Here is a 19958-nt window from a genome sequence, read left to right as displayed (position 1 = left end):
GCGGCCCTGGGGGTGGCTCCATGCAGCTCCCCAGAGAACCTGCAGCGGCCCTGGGGGTGGCTCCGTGCAGCTCCCCTGAGAACCTGCAGCGGCTCTGGGGGTGGCTCCATGCAGCTCCCCAGAGAACCTGCAGCGGCTCTGGGGGTGGCTCTGTGCAGTTTCCCTGAGAACCTGCAGCGGCTCTGGGGGCAGCTCCATGCAGCTCCCCTGAGAACCTGCAGCGGCTCTGGGGGTGGCTCTGTGCAGTTTCCCTGAGAACCTGCAGCGGCTCTGGGGGTGGCTCTGTGCAGTTTCCCTGAGAACCCGCAGCGGCTCTGGGGGTGGCTCCGTGCTATTTCCCTAAGCAGCAGCTGCGAGGTGTTTGTTTTAGAATCATCAGCAAATCCAGCTTGAAATGTGACGTGGAATTCATCTCAGGCTTTGCCTAAGAGAAAGGGAATATGGGAAAAGAGAGAAGACGGATAACAAAAAAACTCGTATCAACAGTTATGGTTACGAGTGACTGTGTGCTTACCACCTGCTGGGAACCATATCAAGGACTTTTACAGACAAGGAAGCTGAGGCCCGTGGAGACTATGGCTTGACAAAGGTCATACGCTGGTGGGACTGAGATTTCAGAGCTAAGTCTCACTTCCTCCAAGGTCTGTAGGTGCTGAGGTTGGGGATAGATGTGGTCGGACTGTTAACAACCTCGTAGGCCGTATGAAAGAGTTCAGATACGGTGATAGAAGGATTTAGAATGGCTTTAAGCAGGGAAGATATGGGATCAGATGTGTGTTTTTAAAAAAAACAAGTCTGCTGTCTTGTGTGTGCGTGTGTGTTTACTGCTGGTGAACAGAGCTGAAGCAGAGAAACCAGTTGGGAGGGAGGCTGTTGCAGGTGCCTAGAGCTGAAATGGTAGTGGTGCTGGGTTAGGAGTCAGAAAAAACCAGATAACTCACCAGACATTTAAAGCAAAAAACCAACCAACCAACCAACCAAGCCCACTGCTGTGGAGAGGATTCCGACTCATAGCGATCCTACAGGACAGAGCTGAACTGCCCCACAGAGTTTCCAAGGAGCGCCTGGTGGATTCGAACTGCAGACCTTTCAGTTAACAGCCCTAGCACTTAACCACTACGCCTCCAGGGTTTCCCACGAGACATTCAGGAGCTGATGCTTCTTGCTGATGGACAGGGCTGCGAGGTGGGTAAGGGAAGAGGTAGGAGATAAGCCTGGGGGGTCAAACGGCGCTGCCATCTACCGAGGCGCGGACGCACAAGAGGCGGACGCCGGGACGGTGGCGAGACAATGGAGACGGGCTCTGGACGCGCTGGCTTGGGGGAGCTCAGGAGGGAGGACAGGTGAGCGATCTGGGGCCCAGGGTGCATGGAGGGCACCCGAGAGGATGCACTCGCCAGGGAGAGGCCAGGACCGCCCGTAGCGGCCGGGGACAGAGAAGGGCGGGCGGAGCGGGCAGCACGAGCGGCCACGGAGGCGGCAGGGGAGCGAGGCTCAGGGCGCGGGGGCGCGGGCCGGGCGGGGCGTCCCGGAGGGGGCGGCCTGCAGCGACGGGCCCACGCACCACAAGGAAGGAGTCGTCGCCGCTCATCTCCGGCCGAAGGCGGCTCCGAGGCGCTGGCGGGGCCGCGCGGGGCCGGGCGCCCGAGTCCGGGTCCTGGGCACGCCTCTCCAGGACGGAAGCTGGGGGCGTGCGCGTCCTTGGAAACGGAGCTCAGGCCGGTTGCTAAGAGGTGGCGTCAGAGGCACGCGCCCCACGTGACCGGACGTCGTAATCAACTCAGAGAGAGCGTCGCCCACGTGGCCAGGCCCTGGTAATCGAGCCCCGAGAGAGCGCGTCGGCGCACGTGACCAGGCGCTGGTAATCGAGCCCCGAGAGAGGGCGTCGGCAGCACCGGCCCGGCCTGCGGAGCCCGAACCCTCCTGCACGCGGGCGCGGGAGCCGGGCGGCGGCCATGGGCCTGGGCGTCAGCGCCGAGCGGCCGGCGGGCGGCACCGAGGGCTTCCACCTGCACGGGGTGGGTGCTCCGCGGCCGGGCAGGGGGTGGGTGCTCCGCGGCCCGGCAGGGGGTGGGTGCTCCGCGGCCCGGCAGGGGGTGGGTGCTCCGCGGCCCGGAGGCCTGGGCCTGCACGGGGTGGGTGCTCCGCGGCCCGGAGGAACCGCCCGAGCGCCCGCTGTGCAGGAGGCGCGAGCGTTCCCCGGCCGAGGGTGCTCGGTGGAGGCCTGCGTGCACCGTGCGGGGCTGGGGCGGCCGGCGGGTCCTGCGGCCCGGCAGGTCGGGGTGCCCGGGCGAACCCCAGCTCCGCCGCGGGCGCCCCGGGGAGGCGGGGACGGGCGGGTCCCTGGAGCCCGGGTGAAGGCGAGGACGGGGGCCTGCGGACGGAGGGAGGTTTGGGGTGACGCCGCACCTGCCGGGAGGTGGGGCTGGGACAGGTGAGAGGGGCAGGAGGGTCCCCGCGGAAGCACCGCTTTCCTCGTGAAGAGCCGTGGGCGCGGGGCCGCTGCGGGCAGGACCGTCAGTGCGGGCCCGGCTGTCGGCGGGGAGAGGCTGTGCTGTCAGGTCCAGGTGGGAGGGCTGGAGAAGGGGCTTCTCAAGGGCAGGTGGGCTCGTCTTGACGACCCGGGGTTGCTGGATTTGTGCGGGGTGGTGGGCTTTCTTGTGGACGTCAGGGTACAGCACTGAGGAGGAAGGGTGGGCAGTGGAGATCTCGGTCCAGGAGACTTTCCTACAGGCTGGATGGAGGGCCAAGGGGCTGAGGGTGGGATGGTGGTGGGAGCGAAGACAGGAGGGGCCTGGGGCAGGCACAGAGAGGGATTCCAGGCTGTCACTCATTAAAACAAGGATTTTTGAGCACAGACTGCATGGCAGCAGCTTTCTAGGCACCCTGTTCCCTGGTGGTACAGTGATGAAGAGCTTAGGCAACTAACCACGGGATCGGCAGTTCGAATCCACCAGCCAGTCCTTGGAAATCATATAGAGCGGTTCTACTCTGTCTTAGAGAATCGTTATAACCGTAGTGGGTTTGGTTTTTGGTGTTTTATTCTCGTGGAGCTTGCATTTGGACGTAGGCAGGGACAGAAGGAACTTAAGTATATGGTGGTGGTGGTTGTGTGCTGTCAAGTCGATTCCAGCTCCTAGAGACCTCACTGGGTAGAGTAGAACTGCCCCAGGGGGTTTCCGAGGAGCAGCTGGTGGATTTGAACTGCTGACCTTTTCACGGTGGTAACTGCTACGAAGGAAGATGACGCAGGGGATGAACAGGGATGCGTGTGTGCTGAGTTGGGTAGGTGGTCAGAAAAGGCCTGTGGTCAAGTAGTGTTTGAACAGATAGCTGGGAAGGAAGTAAGGCGTGGACCATACAGATATTTGGGGGAAGAATGTCCCTGCCAGTGGGAGCAGCGATGGCAGAGGCCCTGCACTGGCGTAGCACTTGGTGTGTGTGAAGACAAGCACAGAGGTGAGGCTGGTGTGGCCATGTGAGGAGGAGAGCTGTGAAGGAAGAGGCCAGATGGTGTAGGACTTTGCGTGTTGTCCTGAGGACTTAGGGTTTTATTCCAGAAGTTGGACGTTTTACGCGGAGGAGTGACATGACCTACTGACGTTTTTAAAAAATTGAAGAGGTGCCCTTCTTTCTGTAAATATTGGTGTTCCCACAGTGCGCTGAGTACACTGGAGAACCCCCTGCCCTGAGAGTTCAGAATAGTGGAGGACTCACAAGGAAGCAGCCGTGTAGGGCAGTGGTCAGGAACTGGGCTCTGGGCTGAATTTCCTGGGGTCAGATTACTGAAATACTGAAATCAGATTATCGTTCCACATCTTCAACTGGAGCTGTTAAAAGAGTTAAATGATAGGGAAGGCAGGTGGCATCGTCCCTTGGCACCAACCAGCCCTCTCTCGCTGTTAGCTGCTGTCCTTGTTGTTAATTGTATACATGCCCTGCTGGGGGAAACAGGCAGGAGTGTCTTGAAAGCAACATGCGTTCTGGGGCTGCAGGGCTGGGTGTGATGGAGGGCCCTGAGAGAGAAAGAGAGAGACGCAGAGACAGAGACAGAGAGACAGAGAAGGACTGCAGGGCGGTGGTAGTTGTGGGCGTAAGGATAGGATGGAAGGGGCACACACAGTTTCAACTGTGGAGCCTTGTGGGTGATGACAAGGCTCAGGGTGGGAAGTGGAGGACGGCTGGGCAGAGGACTGGCCGCAGGAAGTGGGGGTAGAGGTGCGGAGAGGGTCAGGCCTGGGGAGCGGAGGTTGGAGCCTCTGGACCTCATTAGTGAGAGGGCAGCTGACACAGTGCCGGGGAGTGTAGAGGGCAGGCAGCCGGGAGCACCCATCTCAGGGGCAGGGGCCTCACCAGAGGGAATTGGGTGGCATGGAGGTGGCCCTGAGCGGGCAGAAGTACACTCCTCTGCAAACACGCCCAAGCTAGCCGTGATGAACTGTCCTATGGTTTACAAAAGACTCTACCCCCCACTTCTCCCTGGCGGGATAGGGGGCAGGGCTGGGGGCCTGCCTTGGGGACCTGGCCAACTCTTCCTGGAGCTGGTTGCTGGGCTCGTTGGAAGTTTCTGGAGGTGCATGCAGGGGGCAGGGGGTGCTCATCTGGTGGTGCTCCAGGAGGGAGTCCTCATTCCAGGGCAAATGGCCTTGACCTGGAGGCTCTGTGCTTCTCCTTCAGGCTCAGCAGGTCTCTTCTCAGAAGCCCCGCCCCTGTTGGTTTGGGGGCCCCAAGACTGGAGGGGCTGTGGGTGGCAGAAGCCACAGGGCTTGTCCCACAGGGAAGCATCAGGAAGCTGAGGTCACAGGAGGGCAGAACTTGCACCCAGTGGCCGCCCGAGCCCTGTGTCCCTGGGCCAGGTCCCGGCTGGTGCCTGATCTACAGGAGCCCACAGCCAAAGGCCTGAGGCGTGGGGCCCACCTTCAGGTCCGGGACCTTGGGATAAAGGCGTCATTGTTTCAGAGGAGCTCTGTCAGTAAGCCTTTGAGATGGATTTCTGGAACAGCCTGGAAATCTTGGAGATGGCAGTGAGCTGGGGAGTTCAGGGCAGGGAGTGCCACCTGGCGGAGATGACAGGTGGGGTGGAGGCTAGGCTGTGAGGCTGGGGGGTGACTCCCCCAGCCCCGACCCAGGCCTCAGGGATTTGGCACTGCTCACCAGGCGCCATGGCCCAAGCTCATCCCTGCTCATGGGGTTGGCTCTCCTTGGCCTGTCACCCCAGGGTCTGAGGCCCTCCAAGGTCTGGCCACAGGCTGCCTCTCCTGGTCCTGCTTGCATCCTGGTTGTTCCATCCGCCACGTGTCTGGGCCCTCCCTCTCTGTCCACACCTGAACCTTCCTGGCTTTCTGCCGGCCCAGCCCAGCCCTCTGGCGGCCGCCTCCCCACAGGCCTGCTGCCTCCTGGGAGCTCTGGGGCTGCCCTGGGTTTCCTGTGAGGCATCTCTGGAAGGATCTGTGGATCGTATGCAGGAAAGGGCCATTTCCTAAGAGGAAGACTGGTGCCCAGGAAGGCAGCGAGGGGCTGGGGTGAACCACCACAGTGCCTGCTACTGGGCGTTGTCTGACGTGGCCTCCCCAGGAGGGGTCAGGCCAGGCACATGTCCTCACTGAGACAGGGGTGGCAGTGATGGTTTCTGAAATGGGGGGTGGGGCGGGGGCTTTGTGGAGTGTCAGGGGTTGGCGTGGTGATGGTCTCTGCCATGACAGGTGCAGGAGAACTCCCCGGCGCAGCAGGCGGGCCTGGAGCCCTACTTTGACTTCATCATCACCATCGGGCACTCGAGGCTGGTGAGCGCCACCCCACTTGGCTTGTGTCCCTCTGTCCGCACAGGCCCCACCCTGCTCCTGCCTCCCTCTTCTTCCACAGGCGGCCCAGCCTCTCTCCTCTTCCAGGGCTGGACTCTTGGGCGGGGCCACAAGGCCTATGGGGTCTGCCTCCTGGGGTATGAGGGGTGCAGGGCTCTGGCCAAGGGCAGCTCAGAGCGGGGCAGTGCTGGGATCCTCTGGACCCAGAAGACTTTTTGCCTTGTTTTCTGGGGGTACTGAGGGAGGAGGGTTTGGTAGTGCTCGGCGGTGTTGGGCATTGGGTTGGCTTCAGGCCCAGGCCCCGCCTGTGGATCTGGGCCCACTCCACACCAGACCTGCCTGAGGGACCTTGCGGGTGTGGGGGGCCTCGAGTCAGCCCCGCTGCCCCCACAGAACAAGGAGAATGACACGCTGAAGGCGCTGTTGAAGGCTAACGTGGAGAAGCCCGTGAAGCTCGAGGTGTTCAGCATGAAGACCATGAAGGTGCGGGAGGTCGAGGTGGTGCCCAGCAACATGTGGGGCGGCCAGGGCCTGCTGGGTGCCAGCGTGCGCTTCTGCAGCTTCCACAGGGCCAGCGAGCAGGTGTGGCATGTGCTGGTGAGTGGGCTGCCTGAGAGCCCCCAACCGCTGTGGCCAGGACTGTATTGGCAGGTGTGGGAGGGGACAGCGCCTGGGGGGCCAACAGCCATCAGCTGTGTGTAGTGAGGACCCCGTGAGGGTGGGGTGGGCTCTCAGCTCACGTCCAGAAAGGTACATCATCACTGCCTGAGCCGTGCGCCCTGCCCTCGTGAGTCCTGTGACTGGTCACGTCCCTTACCCGCTTTACATCTTGGTTTCTTAGTTAGAAAGGTGGGGATACCATTACTGGAATGGTAGTTGTACTGTGCCCCCCACACAGGCTTCCCAGAATGCTGCCGCTCTTATTAGTCTCTGTCTGTATATGTGATGTATACGTGTCTGTGTGTGTAATACATGTGTGTATAAAATATAAATGTGTGTATATAATACATACATACATGTGTATAGGTATAATACATGTTTGTAACGTGTATGTGTTTATATTATAATGGAAACCCTGATGGTGTAGTGGTTAAGTGCTGCGGCTGCTAACCAAAGGTTCGGCAGTTTGAATCCACCAGATGCTACTTGGAAACTCTGTGGGGCAGTTCTACTCTGTCCTGTAGGGTCGCTGTGAGTTGGAATCGACTCGACGGCACTGGGTTTGGTTTTTTGTTTTTTGGGTGTATGATACGTACATATATGTGTGTATGGTGGACACGTGTGTATAATATATATGTACGTATGTAATGCATACATGTATGTAATATATGTGTGTATGAAGTATATATAAAATACATGTATGTGTGTGTAATACATACGTGTGTATAGTGTATACACGTGTTCACATACGTAATGCATGTGTGTGTACGTATATAATACATACGTGCGTGTGTGTATAGAGCGAGCGCCCTGGTGATGTAATGATTAAACACTCAGCTGCTAGGCAAAGCATGGCAGTTTGAACCCACAAGCTGTTCTGAGGAAGACGACTTGGCAGTGAGCTCCTAAAAGGATTACAGCCCAGGAAACCCTACAGCGCAGTTCTACTCTCATAGGGCTGCTGTGAGTCGGAGGGGACTTGGCACACACTGACATCATATACATGTATGTATATGTATATGTGGAGTTTTCTGTACCGCCTGTTAGGTCATGATACCTCAGTGGCCTCGGTTACAGCGTTGCCACATGTTGCTTAGTGCATGTTCACAGACACACGTGCCCTCATGACACGTATGCTCGTAGATGGAGCACAAGAGCTTGAATGCTCAGTCTTAACCCTTGGTGGAAGGAGAGCGCTCGGAGCTGGAAATAGGATGACTTGTTTTCTGGCCTCCTCTATTGCTCACTGACTTCCTGGGGAGCCTGGCCAAGTTCCTCCTTTTCGACCTGCCTCAGTTTGCCCGTGAGAGAAATGGGGTGATGATGCGAATTCCTGCACGTTTCCCAGGGAGACTGGAGTTTGGGAGAGCTAGGGTTTTCCGAAGGCTCTTTCTAAGGGAAGGGGGGTGCTTGCATCCAGTTCTGCAAACCCCACTCCGCTCCTGCCCCTTCCTGGGGTCTTTCAGCCACGTGCCTGCAGCAGGAACAGGAGTGCACCTGGGCACTTACCTTTATTTATTTCTTTCATCACATTAGCAGCCCTCTCAGTCGGTGCTACCTAGCTCACTTTTTTAAAAAGTTTATCTTTTTTACTGTGGTTTAAGTGAAAGTTTACGGTTCAAGTTAGTTTTTCATACAAAAATTTATACATTGTTATGTGACCCTAGTTGCTTTCCCTATAAGGTGACAGCACGCTCCTCCTCTCCACCCTGTATTTCCTGTGTCCATTCAGCCAGCTCCCGTCCCTTTCTGCCTTTTCATCTCGCCTTTGGACAGTAGCTGCCCACATAGTCTCATGTATCTGCTTGAGCTGAGCTCACTCTTCACAAGCCTAACCCGGTTTTAATTATGGGGAAGCTGAAGCTAAGAGAGGTTAAGGAGTGTGCCCACAGCCACACAGCTAGCAATTTGTGGAGCTGGGACTTGAACCCAGGGAGTCCAAACCTACAGCCCAGTGCTCTGAACAGGCCAGGCGCTGCCCTCTGCAGGCGGGTGTGGGCCTGGGGAAGCAGGGGAGTTGAGGGATAGGGTGGTGAGGTCTGGCATGAGTCCCCGGCCTGAGGACGGAAGACTAGTGTCCTCCTCACTGCCTGGAGAGGCACCCCCTCCCCAGCGGCTAGGCCGATAGCTCGTAATTCTCCCCAGGACGTGGAGCCGTCTTCACCTGCCGCCCTTGCTGGCCTGCGCCCCTACACGGACTACGTGGTTGGATCCGACCAGATCCTTCAGGAGGTGAGGAGCCCCGGCATGCCCACTCCAGCCCTCTGGACGGGTTGTGGAGGATCGAATGCTGTCCATGGGAAACGTGGTCTCATTTGTTGAGGCTTCCAGCCCTAGTGCTGACAGCAGGGCTCAGGTTCTGTGTTTCTCATAGTCAGAGGACTTCTTTACGCTGGTCGAGTCCCATGAGGGGAAGCCCTTGAAGCTGATGGTTTATAACTCAGAGTTGGACTTCTGCCGGGAGGTGACTGTAACTCCCAACGCAGCCTGGGGTGGAGAGGGCAGGTACTTCCTGGGGTTGGAGGGCTGCAGGGCTGAGTGGGTGGGAACTAACCACTGGGCATGGGCCCCCAGAGCCCCATGGCGGAGGTGGAGTGCTGGGCCCTGGGTCCTGGGACTTGAGGCTGGCCATTGGTCCAGGAGGCACCATTTCCAGCCCCACACTGCTGATACTGGATGGAGGTGGCAGGGTGGGGAAGGCTTGGGATGACCACCGGATTGGGTGGTTCTGGTCTTCTGCAGCCTGGGGTGTGGGATCGGCTACGGATATCTGCACCGGATCCCAACCAAGTCCCCCAGCCACCACAGGAAGCCACCTGGTTCCCTGCCACCTAGACCCATCCCCCAGGACCCTCCTGGCCCTCCTGGTCTGGAGAGGAACTCCAGCCGGAGTGACTACATGGAGGTACGTGCCAAGTGTCTGCCAGCTGGGAGGGAGGAGGGAGTGTGGTGTTGGCAGAGGGGCCTGCCAGCCTGGACGAGAGGAGACTCTTAAAGCTACTCCTGGAGAGCCTCCAGGCAGCCCTTAGCAGGGCTGGTCTGTAGGGCCTTATGAGGCTGTGTCTGCTTCTAGGACCCCATGGGAAAAGGTGGCCGTGCCTGGGATCACGAAACTCACGTTTGGCTCTCCCGCCCGTTGGGTCTGTGGGTGAGGGTGAAGGCAAGGTGCTAGCTGTCGTCCTGGTTTATGAGTAGGAAGCTGAGGTCCAGGGATGGGCAGAGCCTTGTTTTCTGCCTCATTGGGAGTCTGGTAAAGCTGGGCCCAGCCAGGCCGGGGGTGGCCAGGACTGCAGGGGAGCACCAGCCCTACCTTCACGGCTGTTGCACAGGTCCCCTGAGAGCACTTTTGGGCACCAGGCTGGGGCCTCGGGGCTGAGCCAGGTGCATGTAAGGATTGCCCTCCGGGCATGGCTGGGTCCTGGGTCAGTGATGGGGGCCAGGTGGGCACCTGGGGCTTCTCAGGAGTGGGAAGATAGGATGCTGTGGCTTGCTGCACTTACCTGAAGAGGGGCAGGTCACCAAGGCCGTTTTCTCTCTGCAGGTAGAGCTGTGTTTATGGGGCAAGGGCGGCTGGTGGGGGGCTGCATACCCCCCTGGCCCTGCCTTTGGGCACTGTCCTGACGGCCCCTCCGTGCTCCCTCTTCTTTCCTGGCTCCATTAGGCCCTGCTGCAGGCACCTGGTTCCTCCCTGGAGGCCCAGCTCCCCACACCTGTGAGTCCCCCCCAGGGTACTCCAGACCTCAAGGGACCTCTGCGTTCCATGGAGACTCCGCTGCAGCCTCCCCCTCCGCTGCAGCGAGTCATGGACCCAGGTACTGGGTAGGCCCTGGAGGAGCCCTGGTGCTGACATGGACCCAGGCTCAAGCTGGACTTGGGCAGCAGTGCCAGAACCTTCCTCAGGACCCACTGACCCGTTTCTCATACAGCTGAGATCCTTGCAGACTGTGCCATCCTGCATACAGTGGGGTCCACAGTCTAGAGAAGATGGGCAGCCCACTTGGGTCACACAGCGGGTTGGGGACAGAGCAGAGTCTGGGCCCACTGCGCTGTACCACTCTGTGATGCCCAGCCCCAGGCCCCTTCCTCTAGACACAGGCAGCGGGGACTTCCCAGGGGCTGCAGGGGTGTCACCACCTAAGGGGATTAGTCTTACCCAGCAATAGGGCAGGTGGGCCTGGGTCGGCCAGCAGTCAGGGCTTGGTGCTATGCCCTTTCACAGGCTTCCTGGACGTGTCGGGCATCTCCCTCTTGGAGAGCAGCAGTGCCAGCCTCTGGCCCAGCCGACCCTCCCCCACAGGGCTGACCTCCATAGCTGCCTCAGCCTCGGGGCCCGAGGACATCTGCTCCAGCAGTGGGTCTCAGGAGCGGGGCGGTGAGTGGCTGGCACCTTCTGGAGCCCTGTGGGAGGGATCCCGGGTTGCCTGGAAGGCTGCCTTGGATTCTCACTTGGGTGAGAGGTTGGCTTTTGGGCTGGATACAGCTGGACAGTATGTTTGTGCACTAGACCCCCAATCTGCCATCAAAGCCTCTGGTGGGGGGCAGGGTGGGGCCATGTTTCAGCCCCAGCCTCCTGTTTCACGTGCAGCCCAGGTAGGGTGGGATGGTGTGGTGTTCAGCCCTAGCCTCTGTTTCAGGTGAGGCCACCTGGTCCGGGTCTGAGTTTGAGGACTCCTTCCTGGATGGCCCAGGCGCCCAGACCCAGCTGGACCATCTGCCTCAGCTGAGCCTTCCCGATAGCCTCACCTCTGCAGCTTCACCAGAAGACGGATTGTCTGCTGAACTGCTTGAAGCTCAGGCTGAGGAGGAGCCGGCAAGCAGTGACAATCCCAATTTCAGGATGGAGACTGAGGGGGCAGCTGGCCAGGCCCAGATCTCTGCCCCAGAATAAGACCCTGAGCAGGAACAGGCCCCTGATGGCATCCCTGGAGCCCAGACATGTGACATGCAGGTTCCTGCTGCTGGGGGCGGGGGCTCGTGTCCACTCAGAACCTGCCCCTGATCTCCACATGACCCCCCGTGTTTGTTCTGTCTGGTGGTCCTGGCTTTGGGGACTCCGGCACTTGTTTGAAGGTGCCCAAACAAGTCCCCTGGTGTGGGAGAGGGCTGGGAGCAGCATCCCAGATGAAACACGTGCAGGAGTCAGCGTAGGAGAGGAAGATCCTTTGCTGCTTGGGTGGGCACGGAGCCTGGGTGGGTTGAGACAGGCCGCCCTGGGGGAGGGCATTCGGCTCCGGACCTCCAAGGCCACTGTGGCTGCCCAGGAGGTGGTGGGACAGGGGGTCTGTATGGAGCGTTGTCCTGGCTGGTGGAAGGAACCCCCAGCCCCAGCCACTGACTGCACCATGCACTTCCCCATGTGTCCTCAGCCCGGCCACGCTGTCACCACCAGCTCAGGCTGGCCAGCGTGTGCCAGTCACAGGGGAGGACGTGTCCTGGGGGTGGGGTAGGGGTGCGGCTGGAAGTCCTGGCTCTTGAGCAGAGAGCCACCTGAGGTTCCTCTTCGCCAGGCCTGCCCACCACACATCTGTGCCCTGCATGGCGACTGTCAGCTCCCAGCCTCGGTCTCCTAAACCACCAATCAGCCAGCCCCGCCCCAGAGACGGATACAGCTGTGTTCTTCCCCTTCCACCTGCCTGGGTCTCCTCACCCTACAGGGCATCTAGGGGCCTGGACAAGCACAGGAGTGGCTGTAGGCCTCCTGTTCTTTCCCATCGTGTCGGGGAGGCCGCTTCCCCTGCCCTGTCCCCAGGTGCCTCTGTAGGCCTTGCAAGGCTAGGCTGGTTCTGTTCTGTCCCCCCCTGCAGGAGGAAGGGGGCTCTGCCCAGGGACGGCCCCTCACTGTCTGAGGTCCTCACCTCTCTGGCCAGGGCCCCCACCTTCCCACATACACTGCTCATTCTCAGTGGCCTTGCATAGCCTCTACGCACTCACACCTGGATGCGTAATTGTCCATACTTCCAGGAACCCAGAGCTCTGTCAGGTTCGCAGGATGGGGACTGTCTGCTCTGCAAGGCACGCTGGTGAGCAGAGACTAGTATCTGGAGGAAGGGCCCCAAATTAGTGAACGCCTTGAGTTTTAAGCACCATGTCAAGCCTACCAGAGCAGTTGATAAGCCTGCAGAACCGTGAGACACTGTGTCCAAGGCCAGTGCTGGAGTCTGGGGGCTCAGGGTCTGTGCAGGAATCCAGGAAGCAGAGCAGAACCACCACAGGACTGTCCTGGGCCAGATTCCCTCCACTCTGTCGCCCGGTAGTCTCCCCAGTCACCGTCACCTAAGGGTGCTGCTGCTTCCCTCTTTCACTCCCCGACCCCAACACAAAGGAGGAGGTAAAGTGGGTATCAGCACACATTATTTCCAGGGTGAATGCAAAACGAGAGGGTTCCTTTGTAATCTGCAGTGAAGGAAAATGACAAGTGAAAAAATAAATATGTACAATGAAATATTTTAACTAAAGCCTTTATTCTGTACAACTGTGAAATACATATTTTTACCCTTTTGGCATTGCAGACTGTCACATTTTCTGTAAAGTGATAACTAGTTTGATTGGAAGAAGGAGAAAACCACAACCATGCTGGGGGTGAGGCCGAGGACACGAGGGGTGTGGATGCCCCTGAGGTTTGGCCCAGCCGGCAGGTACCCGGCAGAACTCTCCACCTCAAGCCCCCCTCGTGCAAACGGGGCTGGCAAATGAGTTACAATATTTACGGGGTTTTTTCTTTTTCCTGCCATTAATTCTTAACTATTGTTATAATTGCTAAAAAAAGGTGCACCAAAAGTACACTGCTGTATCCAAGAACTCCATACAAAGGACTTAAAAAAAAAGCCAGGTCGCTCGCTTGCTGCAGAAGGGAGAAAGGCCGTTTCATCTCACAGGGAAGGCGGCCAGGTCTTCACTGGCTTCTCCAGAGTGCAGGAGGCAATGCCTGCCCCCGTCCCGAGAAGGCAGCCAGCAACGAGGGAGCCCTGCATCTGCAGCTGTGGGTCGGAGAGTCTTAAATCAAACGCCTGGGCCCAGGTCCACCCGCTGCCCCCTTCCCAGCCCCTCCCCAGCCCGGCACCGTGGGGACAGGCAGCACACAGGCGGGGGAGGAGCGCCCTCTGAAGGCACTTGTACTCCTGGCTTCTCAGGACAGCTCGTCCTGCGTGGGCTGTGGGGTGGACCGTTGATCTATCCCAAATACAAATAACCTGGGGGGCATCCAAAGGATTTTCTCTGCCAAAAGTTAAAGTATTTATCCCCAATAAGTTATATTCTGTACAAGATTGAAATGACTATGAAAGCTTTAAATTGTTAGAACAGTGAAAAGACGGCTTGGACACAGGTACAACAACAAAAACCTGCATATAAAACTTTGGAAAAACAAGTGTGTATACTTCCAGGGTATGAATGTCAGATCAGGTCACTGTGACACCCCTTCGCTGTGATACCATACGTTTTAGGCAGCATCCAAATGAAATGAAAATTTCATCATGGTCTTAAGTTTTGACAGCATCAGGCTGCTCACCCAGAGCAAGAACCTAGGTGTCAGTTGGCTCCGGCCGTAAATCAAGCTGGACGCAGTGCCGGAGACGAACAGCTGTGCTTCCCTGGGACTGGGGTGGCCCAGGGCATGGTGTGGCTGCGACACCGCAGGGCCCGGGAGGGCGTGCTGCGGCCAGCAGTCAATGTGCTGTGGTCCAGTACCTGGGATTTCAGCAGCTCTCCCTGCAAGAGCACGTCTGAGGTGCGGTACTAAAAACAAGCCCAACGTTAACCGTTGTGAAACGGGCTGGCTCTCCAATCGTGCAGCAGCAGATTACCATTAAGTTTTAACTGTCCGTGTATGTGACAACAATTTGTTATCGACAAGCCTGGAAAAAGCCTTCGCAGCTACTGCATGAACGGAATGTACCCTTAGAAAAGCTAGAGCATGTGGACTGAAGTACATCTGAAACACAGTGACACATGGCCTGACCGGTGCTCTTTACTGCGTGCTAACAAAGACACAGTCCCTTGACACAGGAGGAGGACGCAGTCTGCACTGGCCTGTCATCAGTTCTGTACATCGCGCGGGACAAAGTCTACCTGGGGGTGCTCTGCGCTTGGATCCTGCCTCCCCGGGGATGGTGTAATCTATACATGGAGACTGGTCTGTATGTTACATCTCAGCTGAAAGGCAATCCTGGTCCATACCAAACTGGCGTTGGAAGCCTCGCTCCAGTGGGGACTCTTGGGCGTGGAGGCAGGTCAGTACATGGACACTCACTCAGGCACCCGGCACCCTTCACGTTGACTTCTGCCGGTAATGCAGGGTGAGGTCACCCCCACTCTTCCACACAAAGTGCTTCACGGTCCGGAGGTCCATGTTTGGATCTAAAACCTGGGCAGCAGAAAATAAATGACATTTCTGAAGTCTCTCAAATCTAATACCTGTATCTGCTAACCCAGGGCCTCTCAGGTGATCCAGCTTGTTCCCTCCCCTCCCATTCCGGCGGCCTGCTCTCGCTGACAGCTTCCACGCGTCCAGGTGTGAGATCAGACACAAAGAACAACCGCAGCTGATACAGCTCTGCAGAAACACCAGGCCACCTCCCAGCCACCCCTGAGAACAGACAGACCTCAAGTGCATCTTGACTTAAAAAAGCTCTGTCATTTCTCCACCCACTTGCACTCAGAACCTTTCACTAGCATGGCCTGCTCTGTACATCGAGCCTACCTGTCTGTCCTCGGACTGAGACATTCGCATGTCTGTGTGTGCACTTAGGTCTCTACCTGTCTGTCCTCAGACTGAGATGTTCATGTGTCTGTGTGTGCACTTAGGTCTCTACACGTCTGTCCTCAGACTGAGACGTTCACATGTCTGTGTGTGCACTTAGGTCTTTACATGTGTGTCCTCAGGCTGAGATTTTGCATGTCTGTGTGTGCACTTCGGTCTCCAGATAGGAGCTGTAGGTGGGCTGACGAGCCCTCCACGAGGGCCACAGGTAGGTAGGTGTGAGACCCAGGGCTCCTTAGGACCTCCCTCAAGCAGGAGCCCCTCGGGCAACAGATGTGGGAACCGTAATCACACCACATTATGTAGCAATTTCTGAAAACACCGGCACCAAAAAAAAAAAAAAAAAACGGGGCTGTGGTCCTCAAATCCACTCACCTGGTCCTGGCACAAAAGTTCAATTTTCTCCTCTGCCAACACGGCAATATCCTCTTCTTTTTCCTGTTCTCCTGGTTTTTCATTATTCGAAGAACTAGTGGTTTGAGACTCGTTATCCAAGTTGATGATTTTCTCATAAACGTGTTCCATTACTTTCCGGACTTGGAGCATGTCGCTGGCAGAGAGTCTATCTCTGTAAAAAATAAGGGCAGACTGGGACATCAGGAACTCACTAGATATGTCCCTTCCATATTATTTTTCTTTGGTGTTAGCAATATATAAAGAAAAAACATACCCCAGAAATGCAAACCAATAAATGGGTTTTATTTCCCCTAAATGCTTTTCCGGAGCATGGGGAAACTAAACACCTGCCGATAAGCAGAAACGCATCCCCTGGAGGCGGCGGCAGCCTCAGCTTACCCAGGGTCCAGCACTCCTGGTGCCCATTTCTCCCTGGGCCAGCCCTGCCATGCCTTTAACTAGCACCTGTGAGCAGACGACTCCATCGTGGAGACCTCAAGTCTCAACCTCCTGCCTGAGCTCCAGACTCACAAACCCAACAGCTGGCTGGGTGTTTCCAGCTGGATGTCCCACAGGCACGCCCAACTCTGTACACCCAAAGCTAGAGTCATCAACTTCTTCACCCTCAAGCTTGCTTCTCCTGTGTCTCCAACGTCAGTCAGTAATGGTCAGTCCAAGCAGCTCAGGCTCAAACTCTGAAAGTCACCTTTGACTTCAGTCATTAAATCTAGCTGAAGTAATGCCTAAGGCTTACTTTACAGTAGTCCAGTGTGTGTGCATGGGTGCAAGCGTGCGTGTGTGCATGGGTGCAAGCGTGCGTGTGCGGCACGTGGTGGGGAGTGGGAGGGTAGGAAGAGGTATAGCTGAAGCAACAACGTGTGTCAACAATCACTGAAGCTGTTTGATGGCTCAATGGGGCTCATGATCCTATTCTCTTTTTGTATATGTTTAGAAATTCATATAACAAAAGGGTTTCAAAATTAGCCTTAATGATTTTACTTACTAGGAAGTACCTACCGTTCACGGTTTGGCATCTCGGGTCTCTCTGGGTCACACCCACGTCTGCTCTCCATGCTCTGGTGTTTGGTCACTGCCCACTCCCCAGCTCAGCAGGCAGAGCCAGCGGCCACCAAACTGCTCATCACCTTTCCCGACTCACTCCTAGTGTACCCTACTCCTCCCTCCAGCCTGGGCTCCAGCCACACTGGTCCTCACTGATTTTCAAATCTCGTGTGTTGTGTCACCTCCACACCCTCATCTGACTCTTTCTGGGCCTGTAATATGTATCTTTGGAAGTTCTACACATCCTCTACACATCCAGCTCAAAGTCATTGCCTACAAGAAGCCTTTCTGGAAAGCTGCAGCTTTAAAATCTGTTTCTTTCCCTGTTCTCATCATACCCCAAGTTTCCGCAGAAGCAGTGATACACTGGCTACCTCCTAGGCTATGGATGACGGCAGGAGACAAGATCCAAGCCTTACTCACTTCTACACACAGGCAGCCTACCACAGGAGGTGCCACAGGGGGTACTCTGTTAAAACTGTATAAACTTTCGGTAGGAAAAATCAGCCTCAGATCTGGTACTTGCTGTTTCTGCTCCAACAGCAATCATAAGGAATAAGAATTCTCTCTGACAATTACCTAGATTAAGGAACACATGATACTACATTTACTTACTTTTTCAAGGTTTTTGCTCCTGAAGACGCATGAGGTTGGAGGTAGAAAGGAATTTTGTTGAATTTGGGCATATTTTTCTGAAATATCAGAAGTTAAAAAGGTATAATAGTGCCCATTAGTTAATTAAAATAATATCAATAGGAAAACACGATGTACGAGCAACGGTTTTTTACCATCAATGTGACTTTCTATGAAATATAATAAACTATCAAATTCAAGAAAATTAACCAGAAAACTAATGTTCAGTTTTATAATAAAAGATACATAAAGACAAATTACATGTAACAGCAGTGGCAGAATGAAGAGCATGGCTCTCCTCAACAGTACAAGGTATTAAAGGAAACAAACTTTATTTTAATTATTTTTAAGCCATAGAATCCAAAATCTTAATTCTACACTAAAATATTGGGGCTGATGCCTAAAGGCTCAAACAAAAAATCAAGCATCTTGACAGAAAACCACAGATTCACCTTCGAGCACAGCTACGCACTCTACACTGGTGAGGCCCGTCTGCCAATTGAAGAGGGTAATCTGGTCCCCTCTCTCTTCTCCCTCTGACGTCAGAGCGAGGACTAAGGTTTTAAGCAAGAGTGGCCACTTCAGCCAACCACCTAGATGTCTCCCATGAAGTAAGCCACATACTTAGATGAAGGGTAAAGTTAACCGGCCATTTTTTCTCGGGGTACTAACCCCTCAGAGCCTCCGTGTCATATCCTGTCTGGATGCCTCCTCTCAGGAGTAAGTCATAGCCTAAAGTCAGCACTGCATCCCAGGTGAGTTTCACACTCAAAGGAAGTAGTGGTTTATGGGGAGCTCGGACACAGAGAAGACCACAATTGGATGTCACACTGGCTTTAAGTTCTCAGAGGCATATCTGGGACAGAAAACACATTTTCTGATGGTTCTAGAGATTAAATCCCTTTTATATGGCTTCAGGAATACACAGAATAGGTCCACAGCACGTCGGAGGCCAGCCACAGACCCACGGTATACAGACGGTCAGTAGATGATAAAGAGCATTCCAATAGGAGAAAAAGGATGGATTATTCAATAAACCGTGGAGACACTGCCTATCCATTTGAAGAAAGTCAGAATCCTACCTCCTACCAAACAAAAGAGTAAGTTTTAGCGAAGACCTAAAGGTAAGAATGACCACGAAGGCACTAGAGGAGAGCGCAGGAGGCTATCTTTGCGATTTGGAAGGAAACACCTAAGCCAGACAGGAGATTAAGTCATAAAGCAGCAATCTAATTATATAAAAATTACAACTTTTCGCCCAGCAAAAAATACTACAAACAAAGTAAAAATTCAGTTGAGAGACACACTGAGTCAAGGGTTAATATCCAATATAAACAGGTCCTACGATCAGCAAGAAAGACAACAACCCAATAGAAAAATGAGTAAATAGCAGGCAATTCACTGACGAAATACAAACGGCCGATGTGAAAAGATACTTAACCTCACTATCAATTAAAAAATCCACATTAAAACAATGAGACAGCATTCGTCTCTTTTTTAGTAAAGACTAAGAAACACCCAGCGTTGGTGAGGTGCGGGGAGACGGGCAGGCGTGCACTGCTGGGGACAGTGTGGCTGGTACGGCCTTTCTGGAGGGCCATTTGGCAATTTCTATCAAAACGGAAAATGTGTATACCCTTTGATCGAGCAATTCCACTCGTAGGAATTTATCCAAAAAAGTACACAAAGATACAGGTACAAGGACGTTCACTGCAGCGTTAATTGTAGTAGAAAACACTGGAAACAACCTAAACGTCCACTAATAGGAAATCGGTTATTTATACAATAGAGTACTACGCGGTCATTAAAAAGCAACGATCCATACGCAGACATGAGGAGATGTCCAGGGTATGTTTTTCAGTGGAAAAGACAAGCTGCAGAATACTGAGTTTTTTGCAGAATAAAATGAACTATACCCACACATGTGCACACAATATGTGCTTATGCACATGTCAGGAAAGTCCTGAAGGCTACCACTAAACCGCTGCACTGTTACGCCTGGAGAGTGGGGAGCAAATGGGGGAGGAGTGACCGCGGATGGGTTGGGGCCTTCGCTTTGTTCATTTGTTATTTTCTTTCGTCAGTATATTTTATAATTAAAACCAGTGAAGGCAGACGTAGATACGGAAATAACAATACTTTTTTCTGCAACTTTGGAATTGCAGGGAAGCAGATCCGATTCCTCCTGGCAGTCTAGGTTTTAAAAGGTTAAGGTCTAAGGCAGCCTTAATTCCTTCACGATGTAGAAAATATAACAGGGCAAAGTGTACAGTCTAAGGCAGCCTTAATTCCTTCATGATGTGGAAAACATAACAGGGCGAAGTGGGCTGGGGGGCACTTACATCCACAGTGATGTCAATTACCCATTGTGGCACCGTCTCGTTAAGAAGCATGGACTCAGTCTCACCCCCGGAGTCTCGGCAGAGCAGCCTAAACAAAATCCACCAGGTCTTAAGTGACATGATAGGCACAGATGGCAAAACCCCCGTCGGCCAACGTCAGTGGGAGGGAATCCTAGCTCATTGGGATAACCCCACCTGACAGCTGAGGAAACAATGCAGCCAGGCAGGGTGACTCATCCAGCTAAAAGGGAGAGCGGGCCCTGAAACACAGGCTAGCAGACTCCGAGGCCAGGCTACGCCACAGCT

The 19958-nt window shown here is 55.1% G+C and overlaps 3 protein-coding genes across 11 annotated transcripts in view; 1 reads left to right on the top strand and 2 right to left on the bottom strand.

The window, feature by feature from the left end:
* TTC21A (tetratricopeptide repeat domain 21A) overlaps nucleotides 1–1755 on the bottom strand; it is a 47988-nt gene extending 46233 nt beyond the window's left edge. For 2 of the 3 annotated variants that reach the window (XM_064277506.1, XM_064277507.1), the window contains exon 1: nucleotides 1565–1755. In XM_064277506.1, the coding sequence (XP_064133576.1) occupies nucleotides 1565–1591 (27 nt within the window). In that variant the 5' untranslated portion in view covers nucleotides 1592–1755. The remainder of the gene's footprint in view (nucleotides 1–1564) is intronic. The other variant, XM_064277508.1, reaches the window with a different exon arrangement.
* On the top strand, nucleotides 1141–12903 carry GORASP1 (golgi reassembly stacking protein 1). 3 transcript variants are annotated; one of them, XM_010595496.3, is made up of 9 exons: nucleotides 1141–1185; nucleotides 5703–5783; nucleotides 6195–6398; nucleotides 8607–8693; nucleotides 8836–8966; nucleotides 9204–9366; nucleotides 10123–10273; nucleotides 10681–10833; nucleotides 11096–12903. In XM_010595496.3, exons 1-9 carry the CDS (start codon nucleotides 1156–1158, stop codon nucleotides 11347–11349), a joined length of 1254 nt encoding a protein of 417 aa, XP_010593798.2. In that variant the 5' UTR covers nucleotides 1141–1155; the 3' UTR covers nucleotides 11350–12903. The 3 variants fall into 3 exon arrangements, with proteins under 3 accessions (XP_010593798.2, XP_064133587.1, XP_064133586.1); XM_064277517.1 differs by lacking the exon at nucleotides 1141–1185 and adding an exon at nucleotides 1925–2018 and having other exon boundaries at nucleotides 6195–6284; XM_064277516.1 differs by lacking the exon at nucleotides 1141–1185 and adding an exon at nucleotides 1925–2018.
* WDR48 (WD repeat domain 48) overlaps nucleotides 12904–19958 on the bottom strand; it is a 52936-nt gene continuing 45881 nt past the window's right edge. For 2 of the 5 annotated variants that reach the window (XM_064277510.1, XM_010595493.3), the window contains 4 exons: nucleotides 19653–19740; nucleotides 17293–17369; nucleotides 15595–15787; nucleotides 12904–14823 (listed from right to left, as the gene is read on the bottom strand). In XM_064277510.1, the coding sequence (XP_064133580.1) occupies nucleotides 14728–14823; nucleotides 15595–15787; nucleotides 17293–17369; nucleotides 19653–19740 (454 nt within the window). In that variant the 3' untranslated portion in view covers nucleotides 12904–14727. Of the gene's footprint in view, nucleotides 14824–15594; nucleotides 15788–17292; nucleotides 17370–19652; nucleotides 19741–19958 lie in introns of those variants that run through there. The other 3 variants (XR_010319626.1, XM_064277509.1, XM_064277512.1) reach the window with 3 other exon arrangements.

Source organism: Loxodonta africana, chromosome 27 (assembly GCF_030014295.1).
Source record: "Loxodonta africana isolate mLoxAfr1 chromosome 27, mLoxAfr1.hap2, whole genome shotgun sequence".
Classification (NCBI taxonomy): Eukaryota; Metazoa; Chordata; class Mammalia; order Proboscidea; family Elephantidae; genus Loxodonta; species Loxodonta africana.
The sequence above is the reverse complement of the archived record's forward strand: the minus strand, read 5'-3'. Positions and strand labels throughout refer to the sequence as shown.